General features: G+C 40.8%; 1 protein-coding gene across 1 annotated transcript in view; it reads left to right on the plus strand.

Moving 5' to 3' along the window:
• The window catches only part of nnt (nicotinamide nucleotide transhydrogenase), a 40,446-nt gene extending 32,093 nt beyond the window's left edge, over positions 1 to 8,353 (plus strand). Inside the window, exons 19-22 of the mRNA XM_075456388.1 lie at positions 906 to 987; positions 2,236 to 2,354; positions 3,908 to 4,023; positions 5,915 to 8,353. Of these exons, the coding sequence (XP_075312503.1) occupies positions 906 to 987; positions 2,236 to 2,354; positions 3,908 to 4,023; positions 5,915 to 6,058 (461 nt within the window). The 3' untranslated portion in view covers positions 6,059 to 8,353. The remainder of the gene's footprint in view (positions 1 to 905; positions 988 to 2,235; positions 2,355 to 3,907; positions 4,024 to 5,914) is intronic.
• The last annotated feature ends 5,471 nt before the right edge of the window (positions 8,354 to 13,824 follow it).

The following is a 13,824-nucleotide window of genomic DNA, read 5'->3' on the forward strand; positions in this document are numbered from 1 at the left end:
AAGAGCAATGTTTTTGACTGATCCGTCATTAGATTTACCACTTATATCTACTTAGTTTTGAGTGCTTCATAACTAGCTGACAGACCTGACGGTGCTTAAAGCCAACATCAAGATAAACACACGATTTCCCTGCTCAGATCAAGTTCAATGAAATTCACTGAAGGTGACTTGAGTCACATATTTGACATTTCAGTCGTACATGTGCTAAAACCCAAAGATGCAGTCAGTTGTCTGACTATCGCTATAATGACTGCTTTTGTGTCGATACAAATTGCGCATGTATACGGATATTTATCCAATACCCACAAGGAAATGGAAAGGAACATACAGGTTAGCAGGAACGAGTATAAAGCAGCAACTGTGATGGCTCGGTGTGGAGGATTTCACTGCCGTATCCACACACAGACTCACTTCAGTCGTTTTCACTAGGGAGCTGTCTCTGTAAACTCCTCAAGAAATGTGGAGTAAATGCTTGTGACATCTGCCTTCTCACAAACAGACCCTTTAACGTGTCAGCAAAATTTCAGGGCTGCAGTGCATGTGTGGAAATGTATTTTTCACACATGTATTTAGTATTTTTGTCCACTGCCTCACTTCTTTTACAATCTGTTCCTTCATTTGATCTCGTTCAGCTTCTGCCTGTGATGGACGATCACTTCAAGCACGTCATGTTTCAGGCTAAAGTAGTGACCAAACATATTTGAAAGCTGACTGTCTGTGTTCGTTTACAAAGACGTTAAGCCCCATGGAAGATGGATATAACTAGTTGTGATAAAACTGTAGTTTTTGCCGTAGACTTTGGGAATTTGTCTTGCACTTTGTAAATTGTGGCTGAAGTTGTATAGTCTGCAGCAAGATTGTATATCAACTCATTCAACCCTGTTATTGTTTTAAAACCATTTCAGGTTATGGGCTCTGTGCTGCAAAGGCCCAGTACCCCATCGCTGAGTTGGTGAAGATGCTTAAAGATGCTGGCAAGAAAGTCAGGTAAATGATGATTCATTAAACAGATCTAAATTATTTAAATAACTTGCAGTAAATCTTTTGTAATTGGTAGAGTGCAAAAAAAGAAAAAAAAATGCTAACAGATGTTGAAATGGTTCAAAACATTTTTTTATTTTTTAAACCAATATTTTATACAAAGAACTGAATAGATGTTGATGAATAAAGATGGTATAAATGAATGCGGTTTAAGATGGTGATGATGTGGATATTATGATGTAAGATGTAAGCTGGACTCAGAACATAAGAGTTGAGTTTGGCCTGCATGACGAGACGATGCGATGGCACAGATGTAAAACAAAAAAAGGTGTGTGTATGATTGTGTGTGTGAGAGAGAAGAAGGAAATGCTAAAGAGGGAGGCAGGGAAAAGGTACAGCGGAACCTTGGGTAATTGTCCTGCCTCTGTCGTTTGATCCTGGCTGTTGCAGCTGCTGCTGCTTAGAGCATTTGTGCTTGATTAGAAGAAAGTGGGTGGTCAGAGGAAAAGAGAAAAAAAAAAACCTCCTTTGCCCTGATCTTTTTTTCCTTTTCTTTCTCTTTGTATTCCTCTTCAGTTTCTTGATTTGCCCTCTTACTCCTAACCAGTGGAGTCTTTTGTCACCTCTTGCATTAATTCTCCAGCTATTTTATTCTGCTTCTCTTCACTCTGAATTAAAACTGTGCAGTTAGGAAAAGTTAGGAAACAAGGCAACTGCTCTTCCTTGACACCAAAGCCAGAGTAGAATTACACGACGGGCAGAAACTGACTTTGGCCGCCACAGATGCTAATACATCCCTGAGCCGACAGGCACTTTGCACTTTGCCTGAAAATCAACAAAACATGTAATACGTCTTGAGCTGGTGGTCCCTCGCACAGCAAAGGGGCTTGAACGGTGGAGAAAAAGACGAGCAGCCACCAGACGTGAGTGGCTGTTGTTAATTTCCTTCCCTGATTACATGACATGGCTAATTGAGTTTGAGAGCCGTTTACATCCAGTTACACACAAGAGTTCACATTCAACAAATGATTCTCCTGGAGGAGGGCAGTAGGAGTTGAGTGTAAGCAGACAATTATCACCAAAGTCTCTTCACTCTGCTTGTACATCTTTTTGACTCCTCCTCTGTCTGACTCAGTTTATTCTGATCTGTCTGCAGCAATCTCTTTTCTTTCCCATTTTCATATATATATATTTTTGTATAAAGGAGGGACTTTGTGCAGGTATTTACTAAAAATCTGCCTTTGGTTACTGCAGGTTTGGTATTCACCCAGTGGCCGGCCGTATGCCCGGTCAGCTCAACGTGCTGTTGGCGGAAGCAGGTGTCCCATATGATATCGTCTTGGAAATGGAGGAGATTAATGAGGACTTCCCTGGTAAGAGTCAGTCCTTCTTTGTCATGAATTTGTTTAAACTCATTATGTGCAACTTTGCTGCTGCCACCCAGAGAGATATGAGACTACGGAGGTTTAGATTTTATATTTATTTAAGGGCACAGAATCATACAACATCGTTATTTCAATGTTGTATGGAGCAAAATTTACAGTTTTCCTTGTTTCATTATTTATACCGTTTGTCTTATTACACAGTCATAGGAGTTTTTATTTTTGTTATTTCTTTAATAAAGTTTGGAAAAAAAAAACAAATTTAAACATTTGCACCCTTTTATTGTCTGTTTTTACATATTTTTTGCAGCTTTTATTTGACAAAATCCTAATGAAAGAGACCAAACTAACCAGAAGCCCCTTTCACACTGCCGAATAACCCGCGTTTAATTCGCGAATTTAGCGTGTCCGCTGTTGTGTTCACACTGCCGACCCGGGCTGCCGCGTCAACTCGACTCGCCTTTCGACCCGCGTCGGACCCTAGTCTTTTTGCCGAGTTTGATGTGAACACAATCGACGCGGGTCGGACGTGGGCGTGACGTGAGGAGTTTAAAAGACAGAATGGACAACTGATTCAGAACAACAGCGACAGGTGAGGACAAGTTTTACTCTGTTTTAGCCTACATCAAGTTCGAGACATTTTTTAATATGGCCAACTGGGGAGACAAGGAGGTCCGCGAGCTCCTCAGCCCCCGAGCAGAGGACGTTATTTACCGCCGGGGACGGTGAAAGATGGACATCTGCTGGAAGGGCTGGCGAGAAAGATGGGAGAGCTCGGTTTCCCACGCAGCAAGACGCACCGTAAAGTAACATCTCCATGAACTGCATTGCAAAAACGAGTTCTCAAGGTGTCCCGCCATCGTTTGTTTGAAAAATTTGATGCAGACAGGTGTATTTCACCCTACCTCCGACGCATGGCTTGTGACTACGTCATTGTACACGCCCAGCATTTTATGTGTTTCGTGTGACGCTCTGCCACTAGGCAACGGCCCCTGAACTCGGCTTCAGGCGACACGGGTCACCCTGACACGCCAAGCGTTCACATTGCTCGACGCGGGTCGAAGGTGCAATTTGGACCCGCTAAGGTAGTGGGTCGCAGTGTGAAAGGGGCTACAGACTCCTAGACCAAATGCTACACATCTGTCCACATAGAAAATTGAATTGATTTGTTTTGTGGAGAGAGACTTTAAATCTGACCTAAACTCACCACAGTTTACACAGAATCTGTAAACTGTCCCACAGTATTGATCCCTTTTTCTCCATGTTTCCGCTGTCTTTCCATCTAAATGGGTCATTACATAGAAGCCAAATCCTCAAAAAACAGGGTACATAGCTACATAAATCTGAGTTAGGCATATATTGTGTCTTGACTGTAAAAGGGTGAAAGTTGTCTTTAATTTTAGAAGATAATTACATTCATCTGTAATTGGGTTTGCACCCGTTAATGTTGCCTAAATGTTGCAGATAAAGGAACAACAAAAAGAAACAAGATAACATTTTGGAGAGAGAATATTTAAACCTTAATTTGTGGTTTGTCCTATTAGAGACTGATCTGGTCCTGGTGATTGGTGCAAATGACACGGTGAACTCGGCCTCCCAGGAGGACCCCAACTCCATCATTGCTGGTATGCCTGTGCTGGAGGTCTGGAAGTCGAAGCAGGTGAGACATCTGGTGTGTGCATGAAAATAAAATCTGTCCTGAAGCCAAAGCAGATGAAGACGAATGGAAGATTTTACAACAACTGCGGAGGGGCCTCCATTTGAAGACGCGCACAAGCCTTAAGAAATATTGGCCCACATACACATTGATTGCTCCAGTTCCAGGTGCATTTCCATCCTGATCCCATTAGTGGTGACTGTGTTCATGTGGAATGACAACATTCGGAGCATCCCTTTGGCACTGATCAGAGATTGGGGATTTATACTGTGCTCCCACTGGTTTCCACACATTCCCCCTCTGGGGGAAATCAGAGAAGACTGTGCATCTAACCACCAGCATTCTCACACACACACACAGACACAGGTCTGCATATGCATTCATCTGCGCCCAGTTTAAGTGTCATGCCCTGCACTGTACTTTTATAATGTGAAAACTTTATCCAAAATGGTCCCTGGACAAACAAACTAACTTATTTTATTGACTCGCATATTATGAAAAAATTGGATTAGTTTAATTCATTTCGCATTTCTCCCCAATTCTTTCGAAATGCTGCTTTTTCAGTGCTGTCCTATTAGAGCAGTGATACTGACTATTTGTTTTCACAAGAGCCACATTGGCAGAACAAAATCAAGGGAAGAGCCAATTTTACGACAACATACTAAGTCCCCTTTTGCAAATATGCATTTTCTACATAATATAAAACATCCCACAAAAAAAGAAACTATACACAGCCAATACATTTTCAATTAAGACCATATTCACCTTAATACTGGGATGAGCGGAAGCTGGCATGCATGTCCTTGACTTTCTTCATGTTGTATTTGTAGTTTGTTGTAATCATAGTGAGACATTCAAGATGAGCATGGTTTTTGTCCTTTTTTAATTACAACCGATCCATTGTGCCTGCATCTCGCGGGTTTAACAGTGCCCCCTTTAGGAAACACCATTAAAGGGGAACTCCGGGGCATTTGAAGCGCGTTTCCATTGCTAGAGGTTGTCAAATACTGATAGTAGGACACAGAGAGGTGCGTATCTGCGCTCCCTGTGTGGAGATCGCGCTGTTCGCACAGCGTGTCATGCGAGGCTAATACGTGGTGGCTAAGGGGCAACTGCTAACCCTTCCACGTAAAACAACAACTAAAACACGTAAAACATTACAACAATATTACTGGGCATGTATTGTTGTAATGTTTTAAATACTTGAACGCAGTTTTTCTAGAAAAATATATGGGATTATTCTCCATCGACTCTTTTGGGCTTTCACATGCACGAGCCTACAACCAGCCGGTGAGTTACATGCTGTTTATAATGTTGTTTTGTAACGTCCCCATGCCAGTAATGTCAGAACCATGCATATGGTTTTGATGGTAAGGCTTGTGACTTTATTGTCGGATGGGTTATAAAGTGGTGTGACGTTTCTGCAGTGTGCAAGTTGTTGTTTTACGTGGAAGGGTTAGCTCTTGCCCCTTAGCCACCACGTATTAGCCTCGCATGACACGCTGTGCGAACAGCGCGATCTCCACACAGGGAGCGCAGATTTGCACCTCTCTGTGTCCTCCTATCAGTATTTGACAACCTCTAGCATTGGAAACGCGCTTCAAATGCCCCGGAGTTCCCCTTAAGCCTTAATTAATACTTAATAAAAATACATAATACTACAAAAATGCAAACTTAAAAAAAATACTTAATACTGTGTAGTATTCGCTGTATGTTATTTGAAAAAAATGTATTGTTATTGTTACCATATTGTTATAAGCTACTATGCTAGTGCGAGCCACCAATTAGAGCTTGAGGAGCCGCATGTGGCCCGCGAGCCGCGGAATGAGTATCTCTGTATTAGACGCTCATATTTGTTTGACCTGTGTGTGTCGCTGCACCCCCTCCCTTCTAGGTGGTTGTGATGAAGCGTTCTCTGGGCGTGGGATACGCAGCTGTCGATAACCCCATCTTCTACAAGCCCAACACCGCGATGCTGCTCGGTGACGCTAAGAAGACGTGCGATGCCCTGCAAGCCAAGGTCCGCGAGACCCAGTAACGTGGCCCTGCCTCAGTAGCACCGCCACTGAAAGCACACATGGTGAGAGGAAGGAAGACAACGAGATAAGTTTTTATTTTTCCAGAAGGACTCTGGCGTTCACATCATCTCTGCCCAGTTGCCACTTCGCCAACTGAGCAAAGATAACCGAGAGAAAAGATTTTTTTTTGGCAAACCCTTCCTATGATGTAGAAATAAAAGAACGTTTGTTGCGAATGTTTGCCTGTGCAGTAGAAGCCATACAAAAGCCACACAATGTAGATTTATTTCCAAATGAAGTAATGTACTTAAATGCAGATATTTACTCCTTCACTCTTCTTTTATTGGTAGATATCAAAGGAAGGGTGCGTCACCCATCTGCACGCGCTCTAATCTGGGGGTGCTGCTGATGGGCTGTCATGTTCATTTTAGACGAATATTAATGCAAAAACAATCAGGAGTTTAGATGCATTAAAGTGTTAAATATGCTCACCATCACTGTTAAGATGTTTAGCAAAGAGTCGATAGGTAAACAAAAAAATTAAATGAATTGGAATGATGATGGTGAATCACCAGAGGGAGTTATTACAGACCGAAGCACCAACATTTTTGCCCTTGCTGTAAAGTAGTCCCTCCCCTTTTCTTCACTTTGAGTAATATGGTGTTCCCCTTTGATAGATCTGCCCGCTCGCCATTTTTTTCTGTGAAAGTAAAAAGATAAAAAGCAGAGGAACGTAACATTTTTGTAAAGCTCTTTCAGTTCCAGTTTTATACAGTATTGAGAGATTTTTTTTTTTGTATTTGGTCCGATGATTACCTTAAAAAAAAAAAGCTTTTTCTTTTCACCAGTGTGTCTTGTGACCTCCATCAATGCCTCAAGTGCACCAACCACACTTCAATAAAAAAAAGCAAAAATAATTTTTTCAAACATCTGTTTAGCATGTAATGCAATAAACCAGATGTCTCTCAACCACAGCTGCCCTACTCTTACAAATACTCTTATTGCTCTGACAGCTGAATGGATTTTGAACCAGGTGTGCTGTACCATCGTGTGTGGTTCAGATATTACAGCACAAGATGCTAGCTTTTTGCCTTAATGGTTAAGGGAGGTGTTTTTTATAAGTGAATGTGGCTCATCCACTCCAATGTGTATCCTAATTACTCCACTGCAGAAAAACATGAAGGATCACAGTTTGTAAAGAAGGGCCATATATATGTTAACCTCAATCAAAACAAAAGCAGTTGTTCATTTAAATAATTGCCACATTTCAGAATATATTAATTGTTAGTGATTAATAAGTGAGCACCTCTAAACTGACTTTTTCTCTTTTTCAAAGCACAACTTTTGCCATAAACATAAAACGTGCCTAGGGTTCCCCTTTTACACTTAATCTGGACAGATTCTATGCAGACTTGCCGAGGTTTGGCTCCTGTGATGGTTCAAGAAAGGCTAAACGTGTCCATCAAATCTTATTATTTAGATGTGGTTTCGTTGCGGCCATAAATGCATTAATTTTACACTTATTATGCGGTTGATTTAGGAATGTTATATCTTAGTTCATAATTTGAGGAACAATAGTTTATGTGGCCACAGGTCAGCTGTCTTCATCGCTTTAAAAACCTACAGTAAACCTACTTAAAACCTAAGTACTGTAAGAAGGTAGTGATTTACAGTTTCATCCTGTGACCTGATACATTGACCATTGACAACTATCCTACCTCCATAATATGACCAATGCCCCGTCATAGGTCTTTCATCTGACCAGTCTGTTTTGAATCTACCACACGATCGGACCTGTAATTTTTTTCCGTCCACTCAATTTAATCACTCAGCTGTTGTATATCCAAAACCAGGACCAATGGCTGCCTTTGTGTTGCATTTTTAACCATCAGACCTCAGTTTATTCTGTTTTTCAAGGGTAGAGCTGCAGTCAGTAGTGTTCAGGAGGGGGTCATTGCTCGAGCATATCAATTACACAAGCAAACGTAGACTTTTGGGACAATAAGACTGATCCGCCTGCTCAGTATTTGTAGATTGCTGCATTTTTTTGAAGAAATGATCGAAGGTGAGGAAAATCTTGGAAAAAAAAAAGTTTTAAAAAGAAGAATATGCCCCTTATGCCAATAGATTGTTTTCTTCTTAAGGAGAGTATTTTTGTAAAGAGGGATCATATTTGTGTGGAGCAACAATGGAGTTTTGAAGTTGTGTATCAATACACCATGTTAGGAAGATGAAATGTACTGTGACTTTGCTTTTCCCCTCATTTGTTTATCATGGAACATTTTCTTCCCTAATAAACCTGTATTTACACTTGATGCTGCCTGAGGGTATCGTTTCTTCCCTGGACTTTCTCTTTAGGGTGAAAGGTGCAATTGAATTCCTCCATAGTAAACACGTTGATGTGCAAGGTTTGCCTTGAGGTCTACCACAGCTTTGAGGTTAAGGCTACCGGCCCAATTTGGTGTGGGGCAGTTGAGAAGTCAAATATTTGCAGTAATTACCTGGATGAAGGATCATGAGGGGAAGGAATTTTATCCACACATGCTTAATCTCTCCAGTGCTGGTTTAAGGAATAAGGGAAAAAAAATATGTACACACTTAATGCTAAAGACATTAGCTCATAGCACATTCTACAATGTAAATTTTGGAGTTCAGAAAGCACTGAGAAGGGAAATTACAAAGCTTGAGAATGCTGTTTCATCATTCAGGGAAGCAACATTTTTATTCAAGACTGTAAATAAAATAAAATTTAAAAAAAAAATCTTTTAAGAACAACAATGTTGTTTCTAACTTGATCACCTTGAGGCATCAAGACATGAAATCCCCAAAGTTGCTGACTCAAGAATAAGCCAGCTGAGAGGGGATTTAAAAAAAAAAAATATATATATATATATATGTATAACAAGTGTATCTGCATTTTAATAAATGAAAGGATGAGACGAGGAGTAGGTGCGTGGGAGGGTGAGGGACTAGCGTGGGAGTCATGTCATGACACACAAGCCAGCTCTTTAACCTTAGCGTGTCCCGCTCTAATGAGATTGCATGAGTGTACGATGAGGGTCATTACAATGACTGAAATGTAAATATAAGTTTGTGTAACATTTTCACTTACAAGCACCACTTGATTGCTATTCATCGGCCCATGGAGAACTGAAGGTAATTAGAAAGGGAGTGGTGCCCACAGAGACCGAGAAGATTAGATCATAGGTGGCTCTATGGACACTGGAATCGCATGTGTGCGTGAGAAGGGTGGCTTCATCCTGTAACAAGTAGCACTCAGACAGGCCGTTATCTGCTGTCAGATCCACAACAGAGGCGAGGACGACCAGCATTTTCCAGACACAATAAACCTCTATCTGTCCTCTTAACAGGAATACTACAGTGCGTCCTCTCTGACTACAGGATGAAAAAGAAAAACCAAACACGGTATCTAAGGTATTTAATTATCTATGACAACAGTGTTTTGATGAGTGTATACTTTTGAGTCTGCCAAGTGATTATGTGGAATCCATGTTTGACTGGGTTGTGAACATAATTATAATAATAATACATTTGATTTATAACTTACTTTACATTTACAACAAAATCTCAAAGTGCTACAGTGGGATAAAAGACATATTAAGATCAAAAGATGAAAACATGCATGCATTTTATTCCAACTCTATGAACCACAAAGCTTTGCCTCATACACTTAAAACAAATAGATAAATAAATAAAAAGCTGAGTTAAACCTTATTACTGACCTTATCAGTTGTCTCCCCGGATATTGTATATTGGTCTTATTTCTTACAACCTTTGCTGGTGTTACTAATCCAGGCCTTTGTGGTTGCAGCATGTTAGAGCAGAACTTAGCATCCGCTGTTACTTACAACACTCACGCTTTACGTAATAAAATTATTTAGTCAACAGCTTTACTTTTAGTTTCTTTTTTGGTCTCGATGGGCCACAGACTCGTCAAAACGCACACAAAACGTGGCCCTATGTTGATTCTGTTGTACCATTTGGGTTCAAAAACAGCGAAATGATTTTACACACAATGATGAGTCGCGCGTACGCCACACAGTTAGCTTTTAGCTAACAAACTAAAGCTAAAATGCAAAAGGGAAAAAAATCTAAATAAAGAAAAACAAAAACTATACTAAAACTCTCTCCCTATTTTTTATTCTTGTAAACGGTATTAATTTTAACACCATGGCTGAATCCTACGGAAGAGTGAACGAACCTGTGCACGGGTTTCTGTACGTCAGCATTTTGTGAGGGACTAGTCCGCCAACTTGCCTAATGCTCTCGACAAGAATGCATGCTTTCCCCGAATTTAAGGGAGATGATATGGTGGCAGTTGAGAGAACAAGACGACACTGTGAGGATGAAGTAAGTTTCCCCGGTTGTTGTTATTACCCGCCTGCACACACACAAACAAAACACAACTTCTTTACGTCGACGACGCTGTTTGCCGTCCTGGAGCTAATGACTTTATCTCACCACTGTTTGGTGGCATTTGTTGCGGTACTTAACGAGTTCATACTTGACTGAACGAGTTTTGTGTGCTTAAATTGGGTTTAGTCTCCTCTGCTGCAATTTTGGCTGGTTTGTAGTGGTCCAGCGTGGAGAAAAATGTGCTACAGTGTCTCAACAACATTAGCCTACATTATGCTAGTTAAAACTTAGCTAAATAAAAACCTAAGCAGGAATTTATATTATGTAGTCTAACTTTCTTTGTACTTTTTGCACAGTTTTTTTTTTTTAGTTTTTTTTTTTTACTTAGTCAGTCATGTCCATGAGTGGCAGTTGGCCGTTTCCTTAATGATGTGGAGAAGCCACTTCTCACCAGCAGGCGCCGCCTCTCAATGGTTTGCCACTGTGGGCTGGTCGTCGGCCTGTTGAATTAATAATAACACTCACCCCTTAATGCACATGCAAATGTCATGCCGACTTTATGACAAAAGGTGCCACAGGTCTGAACGGGTTATCTGCACAGCTAACTGTGGAAGTGGACCTTGGGACATCTACAGCTTTTCAAATAATTCCTCCCTGCCCTGAGATTTAGGCCTCAGCATCCTCCTGTACCTGCTGCCTCTTCACACTCACTGACCACTCACTGACAGTGTGGGCTATAACTCCTCAGGTGAGTTGCACTTTGGAGTTAAATTATTAATCCAGTAACAGTGTTGACGAATGTAGATTGAGCCCTTTCAACTACCTCTTTCGCTTAGTTGGTGTCACAAAGCAGAACTGTGAGGCACTTTCATATCTCAGCGTCTCTCCTTTCTTGGGATTCTTCATCTTGCCAGAACTAAGTCTGTGTTTTAAAAGCTTTGAACACGGTTTATGGCTGAGTGATCTAAAAATGACCGTGTATACATATGAACCCCCCCCCCCCCCCCCCCCCTAACCTATGGTTATAGGAAGCGCAATGTTTTCAGCACTGTTAGCTGAGTGCTGGTTTCATTCTTTAGTCAGTACTGCAGTGACAGACTCCAGTCCTTGCAGTTAAATATTAGAATTGCAACCATAGACCTGCAGCCCTCAAATCTCACTGCTAAATCCCAACGTACAGTGTGTGTGTGTGTGTGTAAGAAAGGAATTCCCTTGTGTGCATGAAGTAATCCTTGGTGAAAGGCATGCAGATGAAACCGTGCGATTGAAGAGATATGAAGATAGGTCCCTAACCACCTAAGTTGGTCCGTGTTATGTCAGAATCAGACAAGAGGATGTGTGTCGTATGAAACCTCTCCGAGAAATCTTTCTCACACTGTATGACAGTTGTCAGTCTGAGCAAAGGGCATATTCTGAATGTAGTTTTACTTATGTATATATTTCACTACTCTAAACCACATAGGCTTGAGAGCCTATAGATTTAATCCTTTTGAAACCAGGTGCTAGTCTTTGGGAAGCTTCAGTAACTCTCTTTAATTGATTGTCTGTTTTTTTTTTTTTTTTTCATTCAACACTCAAACATTCTGTGTAATCTTGTATAAAAATGTCTGTTTTTACTTTTTAAGCTTTGTTTTTGGTTATAGTGGTTGTGTTAAGGTGACCAAAATTTGGCCCTTCTGGCAGTGCACAAAAGCAAACAGAGAACAAAATCCACCCTACAACATTTTATTCATACGTTCCTCTTGGAACCTACAAACTTAAATTTTGAACATGAAGTAACCACTCAAGATTACAAACCATATGAAAGGGGAGTCGTCCAATTATAATCTGTCACTGCAGCGCCAGTTTCTTATCTCTTTTGGTGAAGTGATAGTGTGTCGTTAATCATCATTGGTAAGATGGTGTACAGCAGTCTTTCATCCTTGATCTTGACATGTTCCCTATCCTAATGTCTAATCTGGTCATCCTAACAACTTGTTTGGAGAAACTGTGGTACTGAGCGGTGTTTAAAGCCCTCCAGAGCCAGGCTTCTGGGATACAGTGTCCCATGAACACACTCGCAAACGTACACAATGTGTGCCCCTGACTATCCTGAAGTCGTTTTAACTGTGACAGCCAAAGATGGATGTAGAAGCACAAACCTGGCCTGCGACCAAAACAACTGGCCTCTTTACTCTTCACTTTGATTGCTGCTCAGGCCTGGCTAACATAAACACCGTGGGAGTGTGTCCTTTTAAGCTGCTTTTATTGTCCAGCTGCTTCTCAACCTCTGGATGTAAATTGTAAAAAAAAAAAAAAAAGAAGGTTAGGACGGAAGGATGAGAAAAGAGGGGGATAAACCTGGAGGTGAAAAGAGGTGAGGTTGGTTAATGTATTTGGAAGAAGTCAAGGGATGAGCTTTTTCCCCCAAAGTGAGGCAGGAAACATTTAGAGTAGCATGTGTATATGTGTCTGTGCATCCGAATGTTTGTATAAATCTGCCATTAATGCAGAGGCGACGCAAAGTTCAGAGAAACAAAAATGTTTATTGAAACATCTTGGCTTGTTGAGAGTTGTAGGGCAGAAAAGGAAATACATTTTTTTTTCAAAAAGCATATTTAGACTGAATGGAGAGGTAACCCTGCCTATGTAAATTGATTTTCTGTAAAAAACAAACAAACAAAAAAAAAACCTAAACAATATGAAGACGCTTTGCGTTGATGTTTACACACTGTTTAGACTCATCAAATACAAAGAAGTGAGTCCAATTTTTCTTAGTCAAACTATCTAGCCTCATAAAGTTTAGCTATTTTGGATCAATAGTGTTACTGACTAGTGGTAGATTAACTGCTTGTTGGGCTTCAGTTTAAACGTATTCCCTTGATAACTTGTGTTTTTCAAATACTCTGTCTGGCGGTAAATAATCTATCATGACACCCTTCAAAGACCTCAGACGCGTGACAACTTTGAAATGTAGGCCCATCGATACTCACAGTTGGGACGCATGTGAGTTCCAGCTGCTTGCTTTTGAATGAAACACATCTCCACAGCACCGTCCTTACTACAGAGGTGTGTATGTGTTTGTTGTGTGCAAATGAGTATACTAGCAACACGAAAAAGCTACAGGATGTATATATGTTTCCAGCTAATCTAGCTTATTGAAATCTTTGAAAATTTGACAAAATGACAAACTGATTCATGAGGGACCCTAAGACTTACTTTTTAAATATTTGCCTTTTCCTCTGAGTGAAGCGTCACCCTGTTACAGTGGTTCACACGGCTTTTGCGTCACTTGTGCGTTGCTGAACTTCTGCATCGCAGCTGTGTGTATTTGTGCACTCACACCTCCAACCTTTCTGTTGCAGGGCTGCTGTGACGCAGCTGCTGCCTGCACAGTCTCTGGTGAGAGCCATTAATACACAGTTATCCA

Source organism: Odontesthes bonariensis, chromosome 22 (genome assembly GCF_027942865.1).
Source record: "Odontesthes bonariensis isolate fOdoBon6 chromosome 22, fOdoBon6.hap1, whole genome shotgun sequence".
In the NCBI taxonomy this organism is placed as follows: Eukaryota; Metazoa; Chordata; class Actinopteri; order Atheriniformes; family Atherinopsidae; genus Odontesthes; species Odontesthes bonariensis.